The sequence below is a fragment of the Penicillium cataractarum genome (genome assembly GCF_028827025.1).
Source record: "Penicillium cataractarum strain IBT 29864 chromosome Unknown utg000007l, whole genome shotgun sequence".
In the NCBI taxonomy this organism is placed as follows: domain Eukaryota; kingdom Fungi; phylum Ascomycota; class Eurotiomycetes; order Eurotiales; family Aspergillaceae; genus Penicillium; species Penicillium cataractarum.
Window position 1 is genome coordinate 2668471 of NW_026622743.1, and position 13402 is coordinate 2681872.

At 45.3% G+C, this 13402-nt stretch overlaps 2 protein-coding genes across 2 annotated transcripts; one reads left to right on the top strand and one right to left on the bottom strand.

Moving 5' to 3' along the window:
- Window positions 1-6149: 6149 nt before the first annotated feature.
- N7496_008536 (ankyrin repeat domain-containing protein) lies at window positions 6150-7361 on the top strand (the record flags this gene model as incomplete). Its single annotated transcript, XM_056701455.1, has 1 exon — window positions 6150-7361. One exon carries the CDS (start codon window positions 6150-6152, stop codon window positions 7359-7361), a length of 1212 nt encoding a protein of 403 aa, XP_056553518.1.
- A 3421-nt stretch (window positions 7362-10782) lies between these two features.
- N7496_008537 (NAD(P)-dependent oxidoreductase) lies at window positions 10783-11563 on the bottom strand (the record flags this gene model as incomplete). The annotated part of the gene is made up of 3 exons (XM_056701456.1): window positions 10783-11190; window positions 11255-11478; window positions 11536-11563. The coding sequence occupies 3 exons, from the start codon at window positions 11561-11563 to the stop codon at window positions 10783-10785; spliced, it is 660 nt and encodes a 219-aa protein (XP_056553519.1).
- Window positions 11564-13402: the final 1839 nt, after the last annotated feature.

Genomic DNA, 13402 nt, shown 5'->3' on the forward strand with positions numbered 1-13402 from the left:
TCTGGAAAATACAGAGGCAAGAATAAGAAAACTCATCTTGAAATAAAGGAACAAGGATAAAATTGAATGGATGAATTTGTTGGGTTCTCTGTGGTTTCTCACAATTGCCTTGACGACTATTTCACAGGGTTCATTTGCCACCTATATATACCCAATGCTTTTCAATCAGAGATCATCTATATCACATACTGTTAAGCCAGTAACTGGCAAGGATATCATCACACCGTCTGTTTGAATATTCTCAGTGGAAAATGCAGAACACCGGGGACATTGGTGCTCACAAGATTCAAGGCCAAGACTGACCCTTATCCTGGAGGAATTTTTCAGTGGCTTCATTGGCCACAGATACTAAGGTTATGGCCTACTAGATTGCGATGAGCATCATAAGCGGAGCAATTATAAGACTATAACGTATGTAATCATCGGATTCTAGGCAGGTCGATCTTCCCGGACCCCTGCACCTTGGCGTTCAGCATGTAAGAAATCGCTGCTTTGAGACTGGAAAGATATATTCCAGACCTCTGACGGTCCTAGATAGAAGAAATCGATTAGCCAGTCCCTAATGTAAAATTAATCAATAAAATCTAATCCCATCCTGTTATGATGTCAAAACTGGCATCGGGCCATTAGTGGCCGTCTGTTCCGAGGATTACCTTAGACTGCTTCCCGCGACATGGATTAATCTCACGACAGACATTCTAACCTAATGATTAGGTTCCGACAGCTATAGATCTTAGGTTTGCGATCATGACATATTAAGGTTTGATTTAGATTCCGGTGAACCGATCAGTGCCGGCTAGATCAGTCGAAATTACAAAACTCGGCAACCCTCTCTCTCGGCGTGCGTTAGGTATTGGTGGGAATTGTGTGTTCGGCATGCCGACGGGATACGAGCGTACTTGGCATCGAACGCCAAAGTTTAATATGTATCTCGTATAACCATAATCTCACTTTAATTTCAGCCGGTAATCAAGTTTGTAAGTATAGCTAAGATCAATGCGCGACGTTTCGCGCGACAGGGTCCGTAGACAGGGCGGGGGTTATTCTCACCGGCGCTTTTTGTGTTAGAGCAGTATGTATGTACTTAGAATTAGGTAAGACTTGAGTACATAGTTAATTTGTTTCCATGTCAGCTCTAGTACATACGACCATAGGGTGTGGAGAACAGGGCTTCCCGTCCGCTCAGCCGTACTTAAGCCACACGCCGGCCAGTTAGTAGTATGGTGGGTGACCACATGCGAATCCTGGCTGTTGTATGTTTTTTCCCTATTCTTTTTGCTATTCATCGGGATGATTGTTCTTGCCTTTCCCTCTTCAGCCCCCTCAGGCCACTCAGCTCTCCCTTTCTCCAATCCTCTCCGCCCGCGTCTCCAGTCGCATCTTTCCTTTTCTGGTGGCCTGAACTGATCCTGATTGGAGCTTATCAGGGAAAATAGTCTCAACGTGGCTATGACAACCGCCTGGTCCGATGTTGAAGACGTCTATCGAGGTTGCGCCCAGGAAGGAATTAGGTATGAAGAGGAAATCTGACAATTTCTAGCGAATCTAGAAGATCTGACTTTACGAAGAAGAAGAATATGATGAGAGTATGGCAGACGAAAGCAGGAACGACGCAGAGATAAGCCAGGGGGTAGACGTGGCCGGCCTTGATGGGTTAAAAGGCATTGACCTCCCTGGGTGGTTTCCAAAGAATCCCAGTATCTCTGAATAATAAGAGTTCGGTGCCAGCACCCCGTTCAGCCTGTTATCGAGATTATGTTCTCGATAACTGTTTTCTTATTTCGTTTGCAAGTCACCGGAGCATTGATTTATGATAGCTACAACTTCTTCCTCGTATTTCTCTTTTTCCTTTTCTTCCTCCTTCCTCACCCTTGGGATTTTCAAGTCAGCGAAACTTCATCGGATCTCATCAGCTCGAGCAGTGACTGGACCCCATTAAAAGTCTTACATTCAGGGTAGGCTTCGGGAGAAGTCGAACGAGAAAATAACTAGCAGTAGGAGAATGCTTCCAGAGTATGAGAGATGGTGCGAAAAGGCGAACTGTCTTCGAAAAATCAGAATCACGCATTATTATAGATGTAAGGAGGCCATGAATGGTGTCACGAAATATCACTTACAGATATATCGTAGATAACGACTACTTACACTTAAGCTGCCTTCTTACTTGAGCCCTGGTACTGCCGCGAATTTGCAAGAATTTGGCCTCCTCACCTGGTCTAGCGATTGATATCCTTGTATGTAGATAAAGGTAGCAGGGTAATTTTGAGTGTAATCTAGGTGACGGCAAAATTACCGCCTTAGGAAGTGATCGGCTCCTGAAGCCGTGCGTGGGGTCAGGGGAGTGGGTGAAAACCTGTCCCATAACAACCGCCCGGTTGGATTATCATAAATCACCTCAAACGCTAAGTCTCTTGACATCTGCATATCATGAGTTCGGCCAGAGGGAGGTGGTGGGTGGGAACCCTGGGTGTGGTCAGGAAATAGTTCAGTCCGAGAGTTGGACCGCGCTAATCCTAATCAGGTTTAGCTCTAGCTCTGGCGGACCGACGGAAAATATCTTGGCATGCAGCCCCACAACCTTCCTTCTTCCACATCTCCCCATCACCCCCTTGCGATCGAACCACGGTAGGTTTCATCCCCCAAATCATCGAAATTCATCAAATATCTATGAGATATCTGTCAGATAATTAACAGGCATAAAGATTTAGCAATTTTTAGAACGTTTCAACAGTTTTCGGCTCAAGGTGAGTAGTTAGTGGTGATACTAGTAGTGGAGAGTGAATAGATATCTAGCAGACGTCTAGGGCATCCCTGAAATAGAGACCCGTGAGGGGCAATTGACGTCTGCCAGATATCTAGGAGATATCCAATAGATATCTGCTTACTTAGCTCTCTCCCTCCCGCATCATCCGCTCCGTAATCAAACGATCATTTTCCTCATCAATCCGAATCCAATTCACTCCCTGTAGAAGCCATGATAAACGTATAAGAAGCTGGGTATGAACAAGCTCGGTCGGCCGGCAGTGGGAAGGAAGGAGAAAATTCAAATTCTCAGTGTGTGTATCCGCTTGTTTAACATACGGCACTAAACCTGTTTCGGAACTTCTCTTCGAGAGTTGGTTCTTAAAAAGGCTTAGCGCATTTTAGTCAACTCTCGATGGTGGTATGTGGCGTCCTAGCAATGGGGGCCAAATTCCACCAGGCACGTGCAGCTACTTTGTACCCTTGTCGCCTTCCAATCAGATTTGCAGCCTCCGTGAGGGGCTCGCAAATAGCGCATCAATTAGTAGCAGTATATATTCTTAACCCCGCGCCCAACCTTTTCAGGCTTTGTTTACATTTATTGGAGATATTCTGACAACAAATTGTGACGGTAGAGGTTTCCGGCATGGTACATAATCTCTTTTACGACTCTTATATAAATGTGATCTGATTGCGGAAATTAGCCCCTACGAGAGTTGGCACCCGGTACAGGGCCGGATGGCAAACAAACCCCAGAGTTGGAGTACGTACATCGACGTTGGAAAATTTGAATTCTCTGCTGACGATGCATTAGTATCATCGCCGTCCACGGCCTGAATCCCATGGGCTCTGCTGATCATGCCCTCAACACTTGGCGGCAACCACCAGAGACTGGTGGTAATCTCTGGTTGAGAGACAACTTTCCAAAGGCTCAACCGAACGCAAGGATATTCCTTTACGAGTATAATTCAAGCCCTGTATTTGGCTCTGGCAAAGACAGTTTCGTGCATGAGGCAAATGAACTCCTGGAACATATTCATCAAGAAAGATGGCAAATGGTGACCTTCTGCTGATCTTTAAAATGTTGAAATGAAGAATCGACTTGCTGAATATCGTTACCAGAGCCGGAACATTCCTATAATTTTTGTAGGACATAGTTTGGGAGGCCTTCTCATTAAGCAGGTAAGTGTGATATGAACCCACACTCTAGGGAGAACTTTTATTGAGATTATAGGCCCTAGTAAATGCGTGGGCAAACCCAGAATACAGAGGATTGAAAGAAGCAACGTAGGTCATAGTGAATTGATTGCCGGTTCTGTGAGACTTACCAAAAAAATTGATCAGCCATTCACTTGTGTTTTTTGGAACGCCGCATGCGGGACCGGGAAAAAGTCTCCAAGTCGGCCTTGGGATGACATGTGCGAGGATCGTGCGAGCGCTGCCATACAAGCCCCAGTCAAACATCATCGACACCCTTGAACAGGGCACCATATTTTCTGACATTTTGAGTGAGACTTTCCGACACCAGCTCGAAACTTATAAAATTTTGTCCTGCTACGAGGGAATTGGAGATGTAATTTCTCATGCTCCTTACATAATCTGCTTTCTGAGCTAATATGGATGTTTTCATCGCGCAACAGATTGTCCCATTTGATTCGGCCGTTTTGAAGTTGCCAGGCAACCGAGAGACTCAAATGCGCATAGATGCAGATCATAGCAACATGTGTCGATTTGATCTGGGATCCCAACGTGATCAGGATAATTACAGAAAAGTGCAACGACGCCTGCAAATGATGTGTGCAGATGCTCTTGTTGGATCATTGCAATATCCACACCCAGGTACGGGCGGATCCGTGGAAAAAAGATGTGGGGACTCGGGTGCGCCACCAGACTACATGATTTGATTAGATTCGCCATGATTATCCTCTAGCCGTGTGGATACCAAATGAAGTTCTCAATTTCTAATCATATTCTCCAATGCACAGGTAATCAATGCATTATATATGGAGGGATCGACCTGTCAGATGTCCTCCATCCAGTCCGAAATACTCAAGGTCTATCAACGTCAAGAGAGATATGTATGTCAACTTGAACCTTCATATGCTTGTTGCCCTGAGCTGAAATCAATGATCTGTTCGCTATAGCTTTTTCAAGTCTTCCTGATTTGGCATGGGAGGTTTATCGCTCGTGTAAACGCATCTCTCTACCAGTATTTGCCCCAGTTGCGCATGACGTTTTAGAGCTGCATATCGGACTTCGAACTTTTGTCGATAAACTGAAAAGCGACACCTACTCGACAGATTGTCGACAACATATTCAAACCCGGCTGTTCGATTGTTGCAAGACCCTGGAGGGCCTAACGGGAGTTATTCAAGCCTACAACAGAGTGTCTTTGAAGGGAAAGCAATATCTCATGCAAAGAGATCCAGAAGCTTACGGACTTGGTACCTGGAGGTTGAAAGTAACGTCCAGTACGTCCGAAATTGGAGACATGATCCAATACCTGGCGAGGTTTGTGATTCAATAATTAGAATCAATAGGAAAATGACTCATACTAACATAATGATTATCTACCCAGTCAATCCATGAACGACCTCGTTGACCAACTCGACGGTCTAATCGATTCAATGAATGAAGGAGAAGAGGAAACACTTTCCATTTCAAGCCGATTCTCTACGACCAACTTCTCCAGTTCCAAGATAAACGATCCCGAATGGAATGAAATAAAAGAATCCTTGATTGTGTCAGGATTCTCTCCTCAAATTATCTCGGAACAGCGCATGTATATTCTTCATTGGCTTGAAAATGCCTCTATTTCAGGAAGACTAGTACAACAGTCCAATCCAACAGGAGATTTGCCTCGGTGTCTTGATATCGACACAAGAGATACCGTGACCGCAGACGCGCAGACAATCACTCAAAGCAATTTCGGTCTCAGTCGAGTCAATTCCCATTTGTCTGACTATCAGAGTCATGAAGATCCTCCTACGAATCTTCCCGGCCGTAAAGGCCCGAAGGGAAAACCATGGCGCTACTCTTTAATACACAGGCTGCGATATCTCTCTGTTGATCCATTCCTTGCTCTGCGGAAAGCAGTGATTCGAAGCGATTATTCTACGGTGTCTAAACTGCTCAAAGAAACATCTATCTCACACAGACTTCAGATAGAAGGTGCTTTTTTCATACGCCTGGCCACGGAGAAGAATGATCCAGACATGTTAGGACTGTTCGTGGAGGAATGTCCTTCGGTTAACTGGTCCCAGATACTTGGGGAACAATTACGTCACACGCTTCATCCCAGGTCTGAAAGAAAACTATTGGACACTTATATCAAGTACGGTGCATCCTTTGGGTCTGTTGAGCTTGCTGCAGCTATAAGTTGGGCTCCAGAGTCCATTTCCTGGCAGATGCTACGGTCGGAAAATAACTCCATCAATTACGAAGGATGGGCTCAAACTTTCCTTTATGTTTCTGCCAAATTGGGCTACACTGGCATATTTGAGAAACTGGTCAAACAATACGGCGGTATAAACTCTCTTGTGGAGGGAACCACTCCCTTTCATATCGCGTGTGGGTCGGGTAATTTTGATGTTGTACAAATGGCCTTCGAGATGGGAGGCAATTTGATGAGTCGGGATTCAGAAGGCGAGATGCCCGTGCATGCTGTTGTGTGGGGAGAGGTTCATGGCAATTGGGACATTAGTGGAACCCTCAGATATCTCATTGGCAAAGGGACGTCCCTCAGAGCGACAACTGAACATGGCAAATCATTGCTCCATCTGGCAGCAGAAACGTCAAATCTCCGTGCAATAGAGTCTTTGGTTGGCGTTGAGGCTCGGTGTGATGTCTTTGATAACTTTGGAAACACACCACTGCATGCTGCTTCTTGCACCGAAGAGCTCATAGGACCATTGGGACATGAGCATAGGCTTGATTCTATGCCATTCTACCACCCTACACTTCGCCGCCGAGTCACCGAAATCGATTTGGCAGATTATTTCGATGAGGAGGAGATAGGTAGGGAATATTTTACCAAAATCGATGGGCTGAAATTTTTCGATCGCAAACCAAAGCCAGCTGAGCGTGGCAGCGTGGATGCGGTGCTGAAATTGTTGCGATATGGAGCTACAGTAAATCGACAAAATAACGATGGTGTTTCGCCATTACATCTCGCATCCCGGTGTGCGAATGTACCACGAATGCTGGCACTCCTAAGAAATGGAGCGGATCCGAACATAAAAGACAGTTCTGGATGGACAGCTCTCCGATATGCCATCAGTGCTAATTCGGGACCAGCAGTGCAACTCTGTTTGGAGCATGGCGCGGACACGAGTGGCAGCGCGCTAGTTTCTATGGGACAAGAGAGTGAAATAAGGCTTACCATTCTTGAACACATCAAGTTCATACGTGCTACTGAGCTGCTCTATATTCTGCGAAAGCACGAGGACCCTGAATGTTCGGATGAAAGCATTGAGGGGCTCGGAAGTTTGCAGGATCGAGGTGAATACACTTTGGACAATATGCTCCTGAAACTTGAAAGAGAGAAGGAAATGAGGGAAGCAGAAATAAGGCGTCATGTGGACCAAGCGATGCGACACACCACGGATGGACTGGGATAGTTGATCTGGACACGAATGTAAAGGTTCTTACCTCCTGCGTTTATACCTCGAATTGATTGCCCGGTTGGATTTAGTATGGACCGGAACTCGATGATATGCGACCTTGACTGATTGTGTGAGAAGTATGACTGTCACTAGCTAAAACTTCTAGGTTTGAGGTAAAACTTGAACATTCTTTATCTTTAGAATGACGATTTTGCTTCGGTTACGGCTCCTGACGATTCTATGACATTAGCCTCCACGTGTGTAGAAGGCATGATGTAGCGGATACCTAAACCTGATAGTGGTGCGAGATTTGATCAAGGGAGAATGCTAATATCAACTTACTCCGAGGAGAGACCATATTTACTCCATTATCTCCGTAATCGGGCTAGTTGCATCCATGTGGTCGCGACGATTTCTTTATATGAATGACAGGTTTTCTAGGGGCTGGGGAATTTTGTATCGATGCAAGTTCGCCTGAAGGTAGGTCAGTACCTTGATTCGGCATTTCCTGACGTTTCTATCGATATTTATGCATGCCTGCACGGATTGGATGCGGTGGGTAGTTTTAAATAGCAGAGAGCCGCAGAAGGAGCAGTTTATGGCATATATAGGAATGAAAACGGTGCGTGTTGGTGAAGAAAGAGCGGAAGGACGAAGTGCATTTTGACTATAATCAAGAATATTCCTTGGTGCCTTCAAGGCAGAGGCGGTCTCTCGGAATGTATCTGACAGGTAATATGCAACTCGGCTCCTACAAAGAAGAAAGAAGTTGGAACGTAGACAGCTTAGTTAGGCAGAGTAATGGTTACAAGATACACAAAAGTTGATCGATCAGTTATCCAATCATTGGTATGGGAAGAGCGATGCGAAGGGTTAGCCAATCGATATATATCTATTCGCATAGTTACAGAAGATTAAGGGGATTCAGAGGAAATCTACTAAGCCCAGGTTCTATCCCTAATCCTTTGCATCAAGAAGCTTCTCAGTTATCTAATATCCCAATCTTGTACTTCACTTCCCATTGCTCCGTTTCTCTGCACCTCTTGTAAGCGCGTGGGTAGTAGGTAAAGAAATGAACCATTATATCTCAAAATAAGTCAATTAATCTTGTAACGGACGGTCAAGAAGTTCGCGATGGATACTTTGCATTTCGTAGTCTCCACATTGCTGCTAAACGTACCCAAGTTCCCATCCTTCGCGAACGCAAGGGTTCGGACTACCAGAGAGGCACTTGATTACACCTACTTATACTCGACCGCCAGTTGGGTCCCAACTTCGATTATCTTCAATAACCTTAACCAACGTAAGCACCCTTAGGTGTCATTTTATAACCTATAGAGTAAAATAGTGCAGAAGCATCAGAAAATCTTTTCCTTGATCAAAATGTAAAATAGCACATGTTGGGGCAGGGCTTCACCCGTCTGAAGAATATTTAAGCGGATGAACTGCTGCCTGAAGGTGCCTGAATAAGCGGTGAGGCGCCCAGCACCGAACAATGGGCGCTAGGTGAGCATCGCCATAGTATGGCTGTTGTATGTTTTTACTTTTTGTCTATTGGCCGGATGGGATGGAAGCTTGAAGAGGGCACACAGCTCAGCGGGACCCAAAAGTTTTCTGGCAGATTTTGGGTCCCGCTGAGGTGCCGGATCTCATCGGGACCCAAGCCCCTAAATCATATAATATTCTTCAATAAACGGGGGTTTTTAGGGGGTTTTGTTGGATTTAACTTTATTTATACCCTATATAGTTATGAAATAAATATATTGAAGTAAATATTATAACATATTAGGACCTAAAATATTTTGGGTCATGTTGAACTTTTTGGGTCCCGCTGAGCTGGAACCCGGTCCAAGTGTCCTAGAAAAAGCTTGATGGCCGATTCTTACTAATGACGAAAGAGCAAACATGGAAAAGCTAGTTGAGAAGAAACTGGGATGGTTGAGAACGAGGGTTTAGCTTCAGAGCCTAGGAGGTGGACCTGAAGATCTTGAGCTAGTGCCTTGAGATAGAAATGCACGAAATGGCCTAGTTTCGAGGAGGCGCTGTAGAGAAACAGCCAAATCTGGCCGCGAGGCCTCCTAGCACCTTCGCATCTATGAGCTTAGGTCAAGCGGTTGAAGCCTGTCTCTGTCTCTATTTTTTTCCTGTTCCTATTCTTTCCTTTGCCCAATTCAGAATACCTCTTTCTTCTTCAGATTTTATAGAAATCACAAAGGTCAACCTCTTCACAACCGTCTGTCCCGCCAATCTTGCCCACCAAGAATATTTTGAACATCCAATAAGTGCCCCCCAGCAGATATATACCAGTAAGGCCACAGGCTCTTGTTCTTGTACTCTGCTCACGAAGCTCTCGCCGACTTCGACGACCCATGCAAGCGCCATACTCTCGTCTCTTGCTGAACAATTTTCCAGCATTGTAACCGCCCGTCTACAGGTTTCCCGTGTCTCCACGCTTGTATTGTCACATATTTTTCCTAGTTCGAATGGAATAATGTTGCCTTCTGGAGGTGACGTTGTCCAATATTCTTTAGGATAAAGCTGAATGGCTGGCTTTAGGGGACTTTCATTGAGCCAGGGTCTGGCACGATCAATCACTGAGTGAATTCCCTTCGCAAAGAAAAATATTGAGGTAAGGCTTGGGTGAATAGTCTTCGAGTTTCTTTCTAGCTCGCTGTCATGGTTGATATCGAACGAGGGTGAAATAGCTGCGCAAGCCATCATAATCATGGAGCATAAGAGGAGTGCCTCGCAGTTGGATGGTGAAATTTGTTCCAGCTCGGTCCGAAAAGCAGGTAGAGTTCTGTCTTGATATCGGAACGCATCACTGATGATTGACCCATATTCTGAATTGGATTTGACCCCTTCAGCTGCTTTATGCAAGCACGTGAATGCAAGTAATGAATTCATTAAAAACTCATGACGCAGTCCCAACTGTACAGCGTAATTTTGAAATATGTCGCTCATCCCCGGTGAAAAGCTAAAGCACGATTTCAAACACCAGTGGTGCATAAGCCCAAGCTCTGTCATCCGGCTGTCGGGATTTTGCTGATGTAGTTGCACAAGTGGAGTGATACTTTCTTCCTGCACATCCCCTATATCCAGAGAGTGACCGCTCCAATGGTAATGTTGAAAATCCCTATCGGGATATTTGCAATCCGAGCCTCGAGAGATACAGTTTGTACAGGGAGGACCCGTCTCGTCGCATTTTTTGTGCCGCGCCTTACATTGCTCACAACCGTTGCGAGACTTAGCATGGGTCCTTCGCGGAGGCATCTTCCAAGGGATAGAGGTGGCTGGGGTTGAAAACAAATCGAGCAGGGCGAGTTGCCACTCCCAGGACAACGCGCTTCGGGCGGTGAGCATTATGTATCCTATTGGCTCGGTAAAGATAATAATTTTCATCGACTTCAACAGATCGGATAATTTGCAGTCTCATTTAATTACAGATATATGGTATTTCCCTCACCCACTTCTCCTCGACAGCCTCATCCAGCACCCATCTCGCAACGCTAGCTCGACTAATCCACATGGAATCTTTTCCACTTCCCAAGACAGTCGTCTCGACTGGACTCTGCTTTCCATTTGTCAACCCCCCGACCCGAAATAGTGTCCATCTAACTCCACTGTCAACTGATAAAGAGGTGATATATTTCCCGACCGCCATCATTTCCCAGTATTGGCCACGCATAGGACCCAAAGCTTTCATTGTCAATTCCCCAAGGCGCCATTTGAATGCGGGAATATCGGACGAGCCTTTGAAGGAGGGTGTGCCTAGAACGAGCAGTCGTTTGATGTCTCGAGAGATAAGTTTAGGAATAAGGGCTCTATAACCGTCTGTAAGGGGCTAAATCGGTCCAATAAATAGATTAGCATCTTCCAATTCATATCTTCTAGGAAAAGTTCCATACGGTGCCTTTGTTTCCCACCGGAGGTCCAGCGAACGATACAAATGCATCGGCCTCGCATCGTGAAACGTTATTCAGAATCTCTTCGTCTTCCAGAGTTCCTTCAATGATTGTGACCCTTTTGTCGTCGGCGACTCGGGCTGGTACCTTTCTTTGGTTTCGAACAAAAAGAGTGAGACTATGCTCCGCCTCGAGAGCGATGTCGCAAAAAATAGAGCCGATAGCACCTTTTAAAGTCGTTGTTATGTGTGTCTGGTACATAAATAATTGTGGAGTATGCATACCTGTAGCCCCGAACACTAGAATATGCATGGTTGAGAACGTCAAAACGATGGCTTCTTTCTTTCACCGACCAAGATGGATGAAAAAGGATAATTTCCTGGCGGCTAGGTTTGAATTAAATAGGATCATCCCGTGCTATGGATGTTGAGATTTACAAGGATTCGTAGTCCGTAGTACTGCTAGTGGTGTGGAGTGGCCATTTGACCACGGGCGACTCCACCTGAATACGCCATTTCCTCACCTAAAATGGAAAGTTATACGCCACCAATCATATTCATCTGCTACAACTGATAAAGCAGTACATACGTGTAACTAAACAAATAAAACCCAACTGGTGCCGATATAGATTTAACCTACAGGACTTTTATCTGATTGTATTCGAATGATCTTTATAGTTATAAAACGCCCAATCCTGCCTATACACAGTCGAGTATTCCCTAGAGGACCCACAGCGCCTCTATCACGAACCATGTGTTTTAGCTGGATTGGATGCCCGTTCAAAATTACACAAAGTACCCAAACGGCAATGACGCATAACAAAGTCACCTTCTTGGCCAAGGACGAGCAGAATTTCACTCGGCAGTATGAAAGCCGTCTTTGGATACCATAACTCCGCACAATTATACTGAAAATATAACCTGCAGAGTGAATGACAAGATGCCACCGATTTCGAATACTTTCCGGTAGTTGTCTGAGCTGATTTGTCCCTAGTGATTCCCGGAGTAATTATTCGTTACATAAGGATACAGACAGCTAAAACATGTCTTGAGTGGGAACGAGCCATTATAAAAAAATTATCTCAGAGTGGGAGTTTTTAGTTTAACTCTATCACTTCTTGAACTAAACCCCAAGCCGCATCGTCTGTAGAAATATGCCCTCGAATCTGTAACAATATTGTCCTGGAGAGGCCATGTATAAACCAAATCCCACAATCTTCGGCCCGTTTAACCAGAATGCTGGCCCAATAGGCTAACACAACAAGCGCGGCTGAGTTTTGAAGCGAGACCATACGGTTGAAATGATCTGTTGTCTGGATCAGCCATCCGGCCATATATTGCCACGCTCCTGACAAATCATCAGATTCAAAACTGCTAATGCAGCACTCGGACAAGGCTTTAATTGCAAGTAGAATGGCTGGGGCATCTTGCTCATGATCTGGTTTCCCGAATATCTCTGCCATGCGATACGGAAGCATATGAATATGGTTGAAAAACAGATTCCGTGTATTGTCGTTTTCCAGAGAGTCATTCTTCTCCAAGGCTCTCTGAGGTCCATCATATCTGTTCTGACACATGTACGAAGATGTTGCCGACTCACGAGACACAAAATCTCGAATATTTCGTAGTGAGGACTCTAGCTGAGAAAAGGATGTAGGACGCAAGGTAGTCTCTTGGCTCATACTAAATCCCTCGAAAGTCCACTTTGCGCAGTTCACGATGCTCCTGACCTGTATTCCTGCCCTTTTTGCTTTGTGAAAAGCCTCAGTGGTATGTTTTTCATCGTTGGTTATTTGGAAACCGGCCCAGAATTCGGAATAGAACTTTGTCGCTCGCTCACAGTGAACTTTTCGTGCCGTTCTCTCATCCTCGAACTTGGCTGAATGGTACGCGGAAATGGCTAGTAATCCGCACATTAGCCACCGTCGTTGTAGAGCCAACGGAATGACGTCTCTCTCCCAGTATTGTTGCAGCGATGGAGAACCCCCGGCTCCAGGAAGTGACAGACTTGTTGTAGTGAGGAAATGATGAAAATATGTTAACGTTTCCAGGTCTACCACAGGGGAAGGCTCGGAATTTGGCGTAGAATGTGCTGGTGATGTTACTGTATTCAGCTCTGAGCCCCCTCTATCATGTCCCCTCTCGCCACCAG